The sequence below is a fragment of the Zeus faber genome, assembly GCF_960531495.2.
Source record: "Zeus faber genome assembly, chromosome: 16".
NCBI classification, from domain to species: domain Eukaryota; kingdom Metazoa; phylum Chordata; class Actinopteri; order Zeiformes; family Zeidae; genus Zeus; species Zeus faber.
Genome location: NC_137202.1, coordinates 9889512 through 9905736, shown reverse-complemented (window position 1 = coordinate 9905736; position 16225 = coordinate 9889512). Strand labels below are relative to the sequence as shown.

The 16225-nt window shown below is 41.5% G+C and overlaps 1 protein-coding gene across 1 annotated transcript in view; it reads right to left on the bottom strand.

Annotated features, from left to right (window-relative positions):
• Positions 1 to 16225, bottom strand: part of rin2a (Ras and Rab interactor 2a) — a 42801-nt gene that overhangs the window by 20473 nt on the left and 6103 nt on the right. Inside the window, exons 2-7 of the mRNA XM_080016083.1 lie at positions 13394 to 13507; positions 9033 to 9136; positions 5756 to 5969; positions 5253 to 5358; positions 903 to 975; positions 103 to 194 (exon numbers count right to left, since the gene is read on the bottom strand). Of these exons, the coding sequence (XP_079872209.1) occupies positions 103 to 194; positions 903 to 975; positions 5253 to 5358; positions 5756 to 5969; positions 9033 to 9136; positions 13394 to 13495 (691 nt within the window). The 5' untranslated portion in view covers positions 13496 to 13507. The remainder of the gene's footprint in view (positions 1 to 102; positions 195 to 902; positions 976 to 5252; positions 5359 to 5755; positions 5970 to 9032; positions 9137 to 13393; positions 13508 to 16225) is intronic.

Below are 16225 nucleotides of genomic sequence, written 5' to 3'. Positions count from 1 at the left end.
CTCAAATCTCAAACCGATGAAGTCGGTCAAAAACAATTAAATTCAATTTTACCTACAGGTTAAAAAGTGAAAAAGAGAAAATGAAGAGAAAAACAAACAAACCTGCTCCCAGCTTTGCAACCTCCTCCAGGTCAGCGGGGCTCTTTGCTGATGCAATGACTTTAGGGAGCTTCAGGGTGAAGGGCAGAACATCCCTAGAAGAATAAGGGAAAGAACATGGTTGGAGCAAAGGTCATACATCCAAGTGAAGAGGGTAGAGAAGGAGAAAAGTGGATAAAGAGGGCAGACACTGAAACTCTATTCCTGGAAGCTCATGAGTCACCGCTTTGGAAGCGAGTGTCAGTTAGGGTAGAGCTGTGGAGTCAAACACACCCCTACCAATGGCAAGGTTTGCAGGACTTCTATTCTATCTACCTATTGAAAATGTGCATCACTCAATGGCTAAACGAAGGATTCTGCATTTCACCAATTAAGTGAAATGGAGATATTTTGACACAATATATGTATGGAAGTATGTATATGTATGTGGTGAATAAACCTCTTGAATCCTGAATATTGTAAAAATGCAGTCTGGTTTCAAAGGCTCAGAGAGCAGTAGATTAATAACATTACAGAGTACATTAAAATTGTTAATGGACACTTACACTGGTTTTCTGGGTTAATAAACTGTAATGCATGTCAAATAGACTTGAAATTGAAATTCATTTTTTTTGCTCTATTTCTTCAGTATATCATTTTCAATCCTCTTGCAAACAGCCATATTAAGCGAAGGGTATGGGCTTTGAATCATACGCCTGATCTATGGAAAATATGTGATCTCGAAATTTGATTCGAAATGTAGCTGGCTTGTCTGCATCTTTTTGTATGCATGTGTGTGTGTGTACCCATGTGGCTTGGCTCACCTGCTGATGCAACAGAACGCTACCAGTCTGAACAGATCTGCAAAGCTCAGGCCAGATCCCTCCAAGGAAAAAGCTTGAAGAGTGAAGAAAAAAAGACAAAAACAGTTAGAGTACATGATAAGGCAGGAGACTCAAGTTGATTGCTATACCAGTCTTTGCTGTTGAAACAAGACTAAGTGTGATGTGGAAACTACACGAGGACTCAACAACAAGTTTCTTCTTTATTTCACTGAGAATTGAAACCAGCGTGTGCATTTTCATTAAGCTATAATATGTTAAGCATATGAACATCAAACTCATATGCCCTTCCGTGAAGCTAGCGGTTTACACAACTGCTGTGCCTTCCTCTCCAGCAACAGAGGACTGGTCGGGGGTGACCGCATTTCTTTGGTTGACTCAAATCGTTCCTCTGCGAGAGAAGGATTTTGCTGGAAAATAGTGCGATTGCATCCATAGAAAAAGGTAAAGAAAATGGAAAAAATAAATAAAAGCGTGTGTGCTTCAGGGTGGCGCTGCACTGCATTCGTTTGTTCAGAATGTGGCACAATGACCACGGTATGCAGTCAGGGCTTAGGGTTCCCGCAGCTAAACATGACCGAGATCATCTCGTCTGGAACAAGGAGAGTTGACGCATTTACTTTTCAACAAATGGAAAAAAAAATCTGCAGCATGGGGCAGACAGAGAGTAAATCATCAAATTACCAAAAGCAAAGTATAAGTAAAGAGAATAAAAATATATAATATAAAATATAAAATATAATATATGGCAATAAGAGGAAGTTTAAATATCAGAAGTGGGGAGGGGGGGGGGGGGGTGAGCAAGGAAATTAGGGAAGTGGGTTAAATCCAAACACATGTAGGAATAGCGCGGGGCCAGCAGGCAAAAAGCTGTGCCCCTCCTCCATCATCTCAGGCTCTTTCTGGTGCATGGGCAGATAAACAGGCTCTTCTAAACATCATGCCAAGTGAGAGTACAGAAATGCAAAACAAGGTGTGTCAGAGATAGTGGTGCAACAGATCACAAAACTCATGGCTCGGATCGTATCAGGGTATTACTCTCACAGAGCAGATCATTTTTTCGGATCTTAAAAAAAAACTATGTTCCGTTTTACCACTAGTCAGGGATAAATTCAATGTAAAAGTTGTAAAGTTGAGCAATTTAAATTTCTGGTCGATTGCATTGCCTTTTATGGGGATAAAGTATCGTCATGAAGATGATAATGGTAATAAGACATTATCATTTTATTGTGCGATTGTAAAAGCAGCACTATGTAACTTTTGGTATTTAGGATTTGGCGCCCCTACAGTTTCTGAGTGCAATTGCACTTGTACGCCACAGTCGTAAAGCTCCGTCGGGTGTCCAAAAATAATTAATTTTACCGGACAAATTTGAACCTTATCAGTCATTTTTCAATAACAGTCTATGTTACAGACGCAAATATAGAGTACATCTAGGTTACAGCGCCCCTTGCGCGGACCTCGCAGCTTCCGGGAGCCAAGGGGGGAGAGAGCGTGGGGAGGGACAGGGACGTTTTTCTTTTTGGTTTTTTTTTACCAGGCAAATCAAAAAACTTAATTACAGGAGCCAAACATCAAGGAAGTGACGTAGTACTGTAAAGCGAACACACTTTTCCCGCGGTTTCAAATCCGAACACAGAAGTTACAGAGTGCGAGAGCAGGCATTCGGGGGGTGGTTGGGAATGAAAGAGGTGGTATTCTCTATGTTACAAGTCAGTGTGCCATCAAAATGGTTTTGAAGCTGTTGGATTAAGGTCAAAAAGTTACATAATGTTGCTTTAAGTATAAGTGAGATTATTACGATGGATTATACCTTGACTTTTAAGGCCTAATATTTATAAAACTCAATTTAAGAAAGTGGACTAGTGCTGTTTTTATCATCACAGGTCATTTCCCATGAATTATAGCAATCAGCATCGTTTGGTGTGTTCTCTGCTCCAGTTCACTGGGGGGACACTCTAACCTGTCCGGGCAAAGACAGAAGGTACCATGAGTCCATAAGTCAGGCAACAGCACATCTGTTTCCAAGTAAAGCTGCACTCTGACAGCACATGGACATGCTTTACTCCTGGTGCAACAGTTACCCTTGATTTTCAATCTCCAAAAAAAATAGGCCTCAGCAAGATTATAGATCACATGGTGAATGCTGGGAATTTTGGTTGTCTTTGTTTTTTTGTATTGACTGGACTGACTGGGGCAATGTGAGGGTTGGGTGTGGGAATACTACATTGTATATTCTTATTTATATGCAATGTGCTCTGTTTCATGTCTAATTGACTCTGCATTTTATTTTCCTTTACCATTATGTTTACTGTTGTTTCCCACTATTGTTGTGCAATGTATTTATTTCCCACCGCTTCGATTGTAGATCTGTTCAGCACTCCTGTTAAGCACTATTCTACACAACCTGCTCATTTGATTCATCTTTAACCCCCGGAAATATTAAATACAGTACCAAATGATTTTCCGGAACTCATAAACCAGTCGGACTGGGTCAGAATATACTGCATACCTCCCGTGTATCAACATTACAGCCTACAATGTCGTTCTGCCTCTTCTTGGATTTGTGTCTAAAACCAAAATAAAACAAAAAAACAGTTGGGAGCCCACACCAAGCCGAGCACTGATCACATTTAGCAAATGTGGCTCTTGCTGCGCTCTTCCAAATAAAAGTTAAGAGTCATGGGAGTCGTGCATGGCACTCATGCATGGCACTCACAATCATGAAAGAGATTCGAAATCACTGCTATGAGCAACGATGGAAATTAAGAAAAAAAAGGGCACATGGAACAAGATAAAAAAAATTGCCAGCAAAACCTCATATATATATACAGTATACATATGTTTGTGTGTTATCTATATACTTTTTGTGTTCATATCGTTCGCCTGATAAATAGGGCAACATGGACATCAACAGGCAAAGGGGCGGGTGCTCTGGCATGCATGTGCCTGGAGCAGAAGAATGCCATCGTGCAGGTGCAAAGCTTTTTTCGTAAGGTAGTGGAAGTCAACAGACAACGGAGAACAGCTTGGAGTCATGTCAACAGCGATGTGACCTAAGCTTCGGGAAAGTCCAACCTTTGTGGAAAGATTATGAGTAAAAATAGATGCAGGTGAAGTTGTCCTCAAAGTGTCACTCAGTTATCACGCTACAGTAAATGCGGGGAAGGTCCCCACACCGGCGTTACAGCTTTCGTGCGAAAGGCACTAAGATGTCTTTCCGCCCATTGGAGGGGACCTTCCCTTGAGACTTTTCACTCTCTAACAGAGGAAGGATTTGGGAGAAAGCCTGAGAGAATGCACCCTGTACACACACATGTCCATAGAACCTTAGCTTTGTTTCACCTCACCTTGACTGATAAAATAAATCAATCAGATGAAGAAAGACATTTATACAAGTAATCTGAGATAACAGATCACAGATAAGATAATAGATAATGTAAATGTGTAAAACAAGAACAATAGGCTTTCAGCCCTACATGCCTCAATCCCTAATATAAATATACTGTTTGTACACACATAAACAGAAGATAACAGAGAGAAACACTTATACAGCTGGCCATGTTAACTTGTGAGCCCAATATGGGTGTCAGGTTGCGGGTTTTGCTAAAGTTAAGCATAATATCTTATTCATTAAATAGTTATTATACAGTCAGTACAGTCTAACTTCACCAGACCTTTTGCATCGATTTTCCTTGGAAGTTCTCCATTCCTCACCTCCTGATGACTGGCCACTAGGGGGGGCCACCTAACTGGTCTAGATCTAACTTAAATTCCTCTTAACCAAACTATGTGTTGAACAAAATCAAGGACCATCATTTAAAAAAAACATTACATGTTTGAAAATAAAATGAAGCATGCCATGGGAGCATTAAGTGAACATAATGGTCCAGTCATTACTTGATTGTACTCCATTTAAAGTATCATCTGTGTTGCAGTTTAGAATGGCTCAACTATAGAACACAGCATAACTGCTACCAGATGTGCAGGATTTCTAACCAAATGACTTACCTGCAAGGCATCTTTGGGAAAGAAAAAAGTACATATGAGATCAACAAAGGAGGAAATGGAAGAGACCTTAAAGCCAAGTTTCCTTGATGCTTCACACCAGGCCTATTCAACCGGCCCTTAGAATGTCAGTTTGATGATTTGATTGATTGATCCCTTCTTGATTAATGTGAGAAAGGTGTTAAGCCACACTATTTTAACACAAAAACTCATGTTAATTTGTAGGAACCCTAAATTGATAAGAAGTAAAAAATCCGAGCCCTAACAGAATGTCGTTTAATAGCCCTGACACAGAAATAAAGAATAGCATTAACTAGTACTTACTGTATTGACTTTCCTTGACAGGGAACTCTTTGATGTCTGAGTCTCCATCCGTGCGCAGGGATAGAACCTTCCTTTGCAGACTGACAGACTTCCTCACCACAAACGTCTACAGGCCAAGGGAAGAAAGAGAAAATACCCGGATGAAAATCCCACACACTACAATAAGTCAGTTGTTAAGTTGTTCTCTGATGTCCATTCATGGTTTCGAGTCCGTTGAAATACTTTTTTTGTATGACTGGAGATGCGGCATTAGCTTGTTAAGTTTGCATTGGCTAGAGTAAGCCTGACCTCGCCTTCACATGAAGGGAAGGTCTGTGAGGAGAACCACTGATCCCATTTATGAGTAACACCGTATGAAGTCTTTTTTTTCTCTCTGAAGAAATAACTTTCTAAAACATACTGATCTCAAATGACCAAAACCAATCAGTGCATTCTTGGTGGGAAAGGCGGACCCCGCCACCAACCATGGAAACAGCATATACACATGCACATCACACACTCACCCCGGGCGGCTGGCTCTGCAGGATGGCTGCAGCGTCTGCACGGCTCAGGCCGAGCTGCAGCCACACGGCGTGGGTCTGCGACACACGCTCCAGCATGCTCACCCGGCGGCGCAGCGAGTCGTAGCCCGAGTCCCTGGCTCCTGCAGGCCCCAGCCCCAGGCTGGTGCATGGAGGCGGGGCCTGCAGGAACAGCTGGCCCACCTCACCGCCCAGCCTTAAAAAAAATAAAAATAAAGGATGAAATATTAACCAAAAATAAAACAGGTTTATACAAAAAATCTGTATTAAATACAAAATACATCTTGTGTGTGTGTGTGTGTGTGTGTGTGTGTGTATATATATAGATAGATAGATAGATAGATAGATAGATAGATAGATAGATAGATAGATAGATAGATAGATAGATAGATAGATAGATAGATAGATAGATAGATAGATAGATAGATAGATAGATAGATAGATAGATAGATATATGTATATATAGTGCAGTCACAACATCAAAACCACCACTAATAACCACTAATAGTGTAGGTAGGTCCCCCTCGTGCCGCCAACACATTTCTGACCCGTGGAGGCATGGACTCCACAAGACCTCTGAAGGTGTCCTGTGGTATCTGGCACCAAGACGTTAGCAGCAGATCCTTTAAGTCCTGTAAGTTGCGAGGTGGGGCCTCCATGGATCAGGCTTGTTGTTCCAGCAATTCCCTCAGATGTTCATCCATTGCTCCAAGGTCCAGTTCTAAGGCTCACATGCCCATTGTAGGTGCTTTTGGCAGTGGACAGGGGTCAGCATGGGCACTCTGAGCGGTCTACGGACTTCACTCCCTACACGCATCAAGGAGCCATGGGTTGCCATAACCCTATCACCGGTTCGCCCATTGTCCTTCCTTGGATCACTTTTGGTAGGTACTAACCACTGCATACTGTACCGGGAACACCCCACAAGACATGCAGTTTTGGAGACACTCTGACCCAGTCATCGAGCCATCACAATTTGGCCCTTGTCAAAGTTGCTCAGATCCTTACGCTTGCCCATTTTTCCTGCTTCCAACACATCAACTTCAACAACTGACTGTTTACTTGCTGCATAATATACCAAACCCCTTGACAGGTAACATTGGAACAAGATGAGCAATGTCATCCACTTCACAGTGGTTTTAATGTTGTGGCTGATCAATGTGTGTCTGTATATATATATATACTGTATATATATATATACACATCACCCTTTATATACTGTATATACTATATACACTATATATACTATATATACTATATACACTATATATACTATGTATACTATATATTCTATATACAATATATATACTATACTGTATATACTGTGTATACTATATACACTGTATACATCTCATCTCCGTTCTCAGTCACATTCCCGCAGTCTGTCAGTATTCACTACACTAGCATTCGCAATGGACCTTACTGTGAAATAACATGGGTCCTCGCTTATTGACCAATTCGCTTAATGATCTGGTTGTAGGAACGGAACTTGGTCATTAAGTGAGGAGCACCTGTATAACATATATATAACCCACACACACTGTACAGGCAAAAGTTCCAAAATGTGTTAATTTGAGAAAATGTAATTAACATTGAGGGGCCCTACAGGTACATTTTACAAGATCTGGCAATTTCTTGAAAAACATTTTTAAAAATAATTAAAAAAAAAAAAATTCATAAAAAAACCTCTAAACCCAAACAGACGATATGAATGGAATCCATGTAGCCCACATACGCATTAGTGCACGTTCACACTTCCCCAAGTCGTCGATTATTACATTTTCAATTGTTAAGAAATTCCATCTTGCAGCTGGAAGAGCAAGCCACAAAAGCAAACTAAGCATTCTTGAAACAACATAATACTTTAAGTACATATTTTCATTAAATATGTAATTAAAGTACAATAACATTTGATCAAGCCGTCTACACAACAATGAACAACGGCACCGAACAGAACAAAATTATTACATAATCTGAATTATTCCATTACCGTCTGATGGCAATTATTAGAATTATTTGAACGGATCAACAATCATGTTGCAGAATCTTCAGATTTCAGTCAAAAGTATGTATGCCCTTCTTCAATAGGTAAATGTGTATTAGTACACTATAGAGGTAGAGCAGGTGCTCTGGAAATAAGAGGATCGCCAGAAACATATCCAATGCTGCTTTCACACATGCACTGAAACCCTGAAATTATCCAAACATGACCCGGAGGAGGTGTATGTGTGAACACAAATGTCCGAATCATTTGGACCGTACATTACCCGGACTTCACACAGCCAGCAACCGAGCACAAAGTCTGCCTCTAATGTCTAATGTCCGATTGAGCGGTATGTGTGTTAAAACTCTGCAACGTCATTGCGTCACATCCTGCCTCCTGCACGCTCTACCCAGGGTCTGCCCCTCGTCTTAACCAAACTGAGTATTTCCAGGTAGTGTTAACGCGTCTGGCACAGACAATCTCCAGTTGTCAGCCTCATGTGTGAAAAGACAACTCCAGACAATGTCCGGACCTGATTATCAAGACATTGTCTGGAGTGCATGTGTGAACGCAGCTTAAGTGTCCTTGAGCAAGACAATAAATAATAAATAAAGAGTTCTCATATCCATGATTTGTGATTTGACCATGGGCTGACCAGGGATTGAATTCAAACTCCTCATATGGTGGGGGCAGTGAGAGAAGGGATGGAGACGATGTGAACTCAAACTCTCCAAAAGTGTAATCATAGATGAAATACTTTTCTCGCTAGTATCGCCCCCTGCTGGTAGACATAAAGAACTGCTGCTCAGAGCTGAACAAGGATCTTCTTTTTCTTTCGGCTGCTCCTGTTAGGGGTCACCACAGCGGATCATCTGCCTCCAATACCAGCCTGAATTCAGACGCAAACAACGTGCATCGTATGGAAACATGTAGCCAAGATACTGGCATAAAGCTCTGTTGTGGAGTTATAAAAGGTGTCCAAACCACACAAAAAAAATTAAGGAAGGCTTAAATTGTGTGTGCCTTCACTAGCTTTATGGTTTGCTGTTTTCATTGTTACTACTGGAAATCATAAAGAAAATTGAGCTTTGTTCAAGCAATCAATGTTTAGAGGACGGCATGATCGCAGGTATGCTTTGAAACACTGTTACATTCTTTGAAAGGCGTACACATACCACGTTTGCCAGAAACCCCTGCGCTCATGCCCCTAAAGATATGTTCACAAACACACACACACACACACACACACACACACAGGAAACACACTGCTCTCACCCATGGAGCGGGTCTGTCACAGGGCCTTTTTCCGACATCTCGGCCCGCCGTACCATCTCCTTCTTTAAGGTCCCAATCTCGGAGGCAAACGAGTCAATCAGCTGCTGCAGCAGATATAGAGGGAGAAGATGGGAATAAGAGGAAAAGACAAAGAAAGAAGGGAAAAATCAGTCAACCAACAGGCTCAAAGAGTAGTGAGGAAGGAAACTGAGGAATGCGAGCTCAGGAATCCAAGCCAGAGTGTGTTCAGGTATTTCAGGGTGCTTTGCTGGTGGAAGGATAAAAAGCATAAAGTGAACTAAAACATTTAGAGCAAATATTTTCTCAGGACACTTCTTTTGCATAGCCGTATGGTTTCTGGTACTTTAATCATGACAGGTATTTCTGAAATGAATGTAACAGTTTGTTGCTAACCATCAAAGGGCCAGTTTGCATTGATGGGTGGGCCACATTTGGCCCGTGGACCACCATGTGAATAGCTCTGGTTTCATGCAGACCTTATGTTATGTCCCTAGACCTTATGTTAGATGCATCCCAGACATGCTGAAAATGGCGCTTCTCCATTGCATGGAATGCCATGGAATGGCCTTTTTGGTTTTCAATCGGGCAAAAGTTTTGGGTAGTAACTGGTACCTGGTATAAATTTTGGTACCGCCTCCATCGAGGTTCCAAGCAAACTGAGGCGATACTCAAATGTCACGTGAGAAAACTGCAGACTACTGATTTCCCAGAGAGAATCGTCACTGCCTCTCAGGGTCTGCGTCTCTGGGTCTGCGGCTCTGGGTCAGCGTCATCATTGCGCAACATGGGAAAGAGAGTGACTGCGAACGTCTCCCCACATGGGGCTTTTTATTGTTTCATTCAATTAGGAAAATTAATACATTTACAATTAAAAAAACACACTGTTATTATTGTTTTTGTTTGGCGAAACGGGGAACGGGGAGGCGCAGGATTGCTCACGGGGATCGCTGAGAAGAAAGATTGGATATTTTTGTGTTTTTTTTACAGCTAAAAAAAACGCTAGTTATCGTCCTCGGGGCCTTCAAAAAAAGGATGCACAGAAAACCAAAAAGAGCTTATCCAGCCACACACCGATAATCAAGAACACCATCCCATCGACAGCCTCCATTGTTCCTGTGTGTGTTGATGTTCCTGTGTTGTGTGTTGGCTGGAGACGTCTCGGCGGTTTCACGTCTCGTCACTATGGGAACTACCTGCAGTGAAAAACGAAGATCGTGGTACCAAAGCGAGTAGAGTCGAGTCGAGTAGAATTGAGTTGACTCTCCTCTGGAGGCTCCGAGCGAGCCACTCTAACCGCGCAGGGGACATTACTTTGACCCAAACTCAACCCCCAAGTTAGGAAATTACACCAACACACACGCAAGCACACACACACACACACACACACACACACACACACACACACACACATTCATACACGAGCCAAACAAGCCAACACATGCATAGAAGCGAATGAAAACAAACTCACATGGCAGAGACAGAAAACCACAGCTAACAGTCTTAGCCTGTGTATAACCCCTGATGTACTGGGAATTTTTTGGAGGCTCACTGAGACGCTAGACAGAGAAGGAGAATGACTAGAGGACGAAGTGTTTCTTCATCAAAACACAAAAACATACAAGTACAAGTGAGCGCCCATTTAACAACTTTTGACTTTTGCTTCCTCTATGAGCTCCCCTTCCTAATTTTCAACAACCTTCGAGAACAGTGTTACGACTGGACTTACCTTTGTGCTCTCACGCTGTGACCGTCTGAGGGCCCTCAGTTTTGATTTAAACACCATAATTATGTCCCGGCGTAATTTAGACTGACCGATCGGCATTCTGTGTCCCACTGGCGTCATGTGTTTCATTTCCCTGTAACCAGAACTAGTTGTGCAATGCCGTTTGAGAAGACACGCATTCCGTGAAATTCAGTCTCTCAGATTTGCAACCTTGCACAATTTAGATTACATGTAGTGTAGATTGGGTAAATAATGACGAAATGTAATACAACAATATACTTTGAAAAGGATAATGTCACAGTAATGTGTGAAATGATATTGCCAAACAATGACTACCAATGTGGATGTTATGACCAAGCAAGTAGAGGCATTCATTGTCCACCTTTAAGGGCAGGAAAAAAATCAGGTTTAAACTATTGAACAATATTGGGATTCCAAAAAGATGTGTATTTCTACTGTTGCATTCACAATACCTCCATATCTTCCTTGTCTGGCATGCAATACATTCCTTTCAAGTGCATTTAGGGTTGGTGAGAGGTGAATTTGGGCATTTGATTGATTTGATTTGGTAGGATGATTTGACACTCGAGTGAAGAAAACAGGGCTTGAGGAAAAAAAAATGCTTAGATGTCAACATTCCAAAACATAGAAAATTCAACAGCCGCCGTAAGCATTTTGGCTACAGACACATGACTTATTTTAGAAAAGTAATTTGCATTAAAAAAAAGAAAGAAACCAAATGCATGCAGTAAATGCACCCAGTAAAAAAAACAAACTCACATAAATTCACTCATAGGGAAAGTATGTTCACTTGGCGACGGATGGGAAAAGTCGCCAGAGAGGGTAGAATAAACACTCAGAAGAAGGGTGGAAAACCAAACACCCCCCCCCCTTCAAAACTTGCCCCTAGTTCCATGGAAGCACTTTTAAATGTGATTCCCTCCTCGTGGTTTTCATTGATGCTACCAGATGGCCTCTCATTTTTATCTCTTCCAGACTCTGTGAGGCCGCTGGGAGTCGGACCCTTGTGAATTATGAGACAGCTGATAAGCTGCAGGCCGCTAGGCCTGCCCCGGAGTCCAAAAAAATACCTTAGGATCAGCTAACTCCCACCTGCTTTTACTATTTTTTTGTAATTCCTTCACTCTTTGCTGGTTTAACCATTCACCATTCCTCGCCTTTCTTTTCACAAACTCCCACACGTCCTGTGGTGGGCGGTGGAAGGGGAAGGAAGGGGGAGTGAGACTCGTCAGGTTGATGACAGATCTGTTTGAGCAAATGGTGTCACATTTACTGAACCACAATGTACTTAAAACATATATGTTTATCTGTTTTTTTTCCAAAACTTTATTTGAAAACACAAGCTGGACTTGCAAATGGAAATCTGTTTTCGAACCCCATCCACAAGGCGAGCAGATAGAAGCTCTGTGAGCCTCTGCGATCTTCATTTCCCCATAACACCCATCGCTGCGTAGCTCAGCATAATCCAGCCTTCAGGATGGCTTGGCACTGAGTCTTCAGTCCATTTTCTTTTAGACTGTTAAGCATTTTTTTGCTTAACAGTCTTGTACTACTGTTTGCACTACAATGCACAATTATACCATGACAAATTAATTGTACATGAAAATGTACTTGGTCCAAGTCTTGTTCAAGGCCTTTGCTTACCATCAGACATGCCTGTGTTTTCAAAGAAGATCTTAATTATTATAGCCCTCACCCCAAAGCTAACCCATAATACTCCAAACATCCCTAAACCCACATCTATTTAGAGCAGAAAAACCAAAGGTCTAGTTTGTGGTGTCTATATGCTGACTTATAAATAAGATAGCTACATAGGTATATGCAACCAGAATTTCCACTGTGTTTGTCACAATGATAACATTTCTGCAAGGTTAAAAAATCAAGTGCGATGCCCCATTTTTACACACACACCTTGAGACGCCAAAAAAAACCCAGATAAATCAGTAGAAACTCCTATGAAGAAGATAAGAACGGCAATTGGATAGAGAACCAAACCAAAACAACGTTCCACCAAAGCTCCACCTCTCTTCCCCTCTGTAATCTACTTCCCAATTTAGCCCACACCTCTCTGGTTTTGGTCCTTCGCCTGACAACAATGATGACATTATCCACCTCCCAAAATGCCACAGTGATGCAAGATGGCAGTGTTTAAGCTGCAAAGGCTAAAAGCTTTTACTTCTGTGGTTTATTAAAGGACTGTGCCAGTGTAAAATTGAATTTGAGCCTGTTTACTAGTCAGCATACCCATTTGACATAACCCTGACTATTTTCCTGACATTTCCTGTCACATTTATTTTGTTTTAATAATTAAAAATTTTGCCATATTTTGCATTTGTTAACTTAATGGCGCTTCTCCCAAATGGAATCAGTACATAGAAGATACAGCAAAATTGAGCAACTTTGACCAAAAATATGTGTTGTCAGCAGAACCAGGAGACTATTTGAAGGTATACGTTTCCTACCAAAGAGACAATGCGAGCCACATCACGAAAATGATCAGTAATACAAAATGTGTGTGCTGCCTTGTAAACAGGTTAAAACTCAACTCCTTTAAGGCGGACGTTCTGTCCAGAGGGATGTCTAGGGCGTGACTTACCTTGAAGAAGCTGCCTCTCCTCTCCTGGGTGGGGGTCAGTTGATTGAGGGAGCTGGCTGACATTTTGTCTATGTTATGGAGCTCCTCCCTCTGTCTTCCCATCCGCTGTGGTGCCTGCGAGGCAGAGAGGTTGAATACATCACAGTAGAATAAAAGAGATAAAGACCTTCTTTCAATAAACATCGGTAAAATACACCTCAGTTAACATAGGCCATTACTGAAACTAGTGCATGCCCAAAATGTAAGACCTCTCAGACGTTTTAATGGCGCAGTTTAGGAAAATGTCAATGATTCAGTCCTGTGTTAAGAGGTCTTACATAGGAACAGGCATGCACTAGTCTAAATTAAATACCAGAATTGAGCATCACAAAGGAAATTGCCACGGCTCTCAACATGTTGTTTCTTAAAGCACAATATGTATTTTGAGCGGGCAAAAACCTGCTTAATAGCAGGTCTAGACTAGTGATTCTCATCGTGGGATCTCCAGGGGAGAATCCCCAAGGGGTCCTTCAAGAGGTTCCAGGGGGTTCCCAGCCAAATTATTAATAGTTATAGCCTCATCATTGTTTCATTTAGGAGAAGTTAGCCGCATTAGAGAATGGGGCATGATAGTGAAAAAGGTTGAGAGCCACTAGTTTAGCCAACAATGGAACCATATGTTCAGGTGCTAAGGAATTGAAATCCACCCAGTTCTCACTCTACTTGTAACCATGCTTAAAAATTCCTTGGCAATTAGATGGAAACTTGACTGGAATCGAATGGGCGTACAGGTTCACTGTTTGACACTCATGCGGATGGACCGACTTAACACAGTGAAAGACAAAAAATAAAGAAAATACACCATGTGCACTGTCAGCACATTTCTGAATGGCTTTAATCTCAGTGCCAGTAAGGTGTTTGGAGACAGAGATCCAGTGAGTCACAAGTGTGTATGTGTGTGTGCATGTGGGCGAATTAAGTCATTTATTAAAGCATTTTGGGCTGGAGGAGAAAGAAGAAGGATGCATATCTAGTCCTATATCCATGTTCTCTTTTAAAAGAGAGAGACTTAGACTTGAGGTAGACAGAGGGTGGATGGTGTGTAACAATGATTCACAGTTAAGGCCATGGAAACAGGAAGTGCCCAGGGATTGAAACTGGGGGTTTTTGGCCTTTAGAATTAGCAACAATTCTGCAAAATGTAACTTCTTCCCAAACAAACTATTTAAAAAATAAATGCTGCAGGGAAGCAGCTCATGCTATGTCTTAACGGTTGTGAACAGTCATGACGAGACAAAAACAGTAACAATTTAACCAAAAGGAATGAATGAAAACTCCAAAGGAGGAATCGAAAAGGACAATGGCAGTGTTAAATGTTGATAAAAGCCGGAGTGCTTTTCTCTTCAATTGAATCCCCCTAGAACACTTTGTACACTGATGGTCCATCAAATGGATTTCAATCTACATAAGGTGGTCATTCGAACATCCAAATTTAAAAGCAAAGCATGCCAAAGGAGGGGAATATAACAAAATATTATAACAACATACTGCGTACTTCATACATGAATTATTAAGTAATGTACCATTGTAAAGTGAAGGACAAAACCAAACCCACTAAAAAAAAAAACTGTGAAGTGAAGATTGATTTCAGCAAATGTGAATGATGTGCCTATTACAGTATATGAATAAAAGGTATAAATACTGAATTATCCCCGTACTGTAATATATGGCCTAAAAGTGAAAAACATATTTACCCTTGAGCAACTCACAACTCACACGGACTGAAGGCTGGCTTGCATTCCTACACACACACACGCACACACACACGCACGCACACGCACACACACACACACACACACACACACACACACACACACACACACGCACTCGCATGCACACAGGCCTCATATGTACGTAGGGCACTATGGTGACAATGAGTCATATCCTGTATGGTCAAAAGAACACTGGCGATCTACAGTAATTGGACTGGGGTTAGTAACAGCTTTCTAGGACAAACACTTCAAACAGAACACAGAATTGGGAGTGGGTGTGTTTGAGGGAGAAACTGGGAGTGAAAAAAGTCAGAGTGCACAAATAAGAAAAAAGCAATACATAGAGCTCTACATAGAGCATAGAGCTCTCCTTCTTTCAGTTTGGGTTTTTTGCTCCAATTCATTTTTTGATCTTCTGATTTAAATCTTTCTTTATTACTGAAAGTATTGTGAGTGCCACCTCGGCAATGATGACCGATTCTGTGGTTGGTACATGACGCTCTGAGCGGATCTATGGCTCTGGTTGAGAGAATGGGCTATTTTCAGATAATCTCAATCAGGAGTTTGGACCAAAATTGAGTCACTTCCTGTGAACTTCGGCCTAAATGATTTTGCCTTTACATCTTCAGCATCTTAAGGCAGCACTATGTAACTTTTGCTATTTGTTTATTACAGTTTTTGAGTGCACATACACTTGTACACCACAGTCGTAAAACTTGGTCTGGTGTCCGAAAAAATAATATTTTACCAGACAAAATTGAACCTTATTGGTCGCATTTCAATAACAGTCTATATTACTAACGCACATATAATGTACACCTAGATTACAGCGGCCCTTGCACGGACCCCGCCCCTTCCCAGAGCCAGATGTGCTCGGCCTGGCGAATTGACTCGCATGCACAAGTCAAAGGGTAAAAAAAAGTGAGGTGCTGAGGTCAGGCAAGTTAATAATTTATCGTTTTTGTTATTTTTACATTTTACCAGGAAAAAAAACGAAAGAACCCGGGTTTGTACCAAACACAAAATGTACATAGTGCAAGAACAGGCGTTCGGGGGCGGGGTGGAAATGAAAGAGGTACCA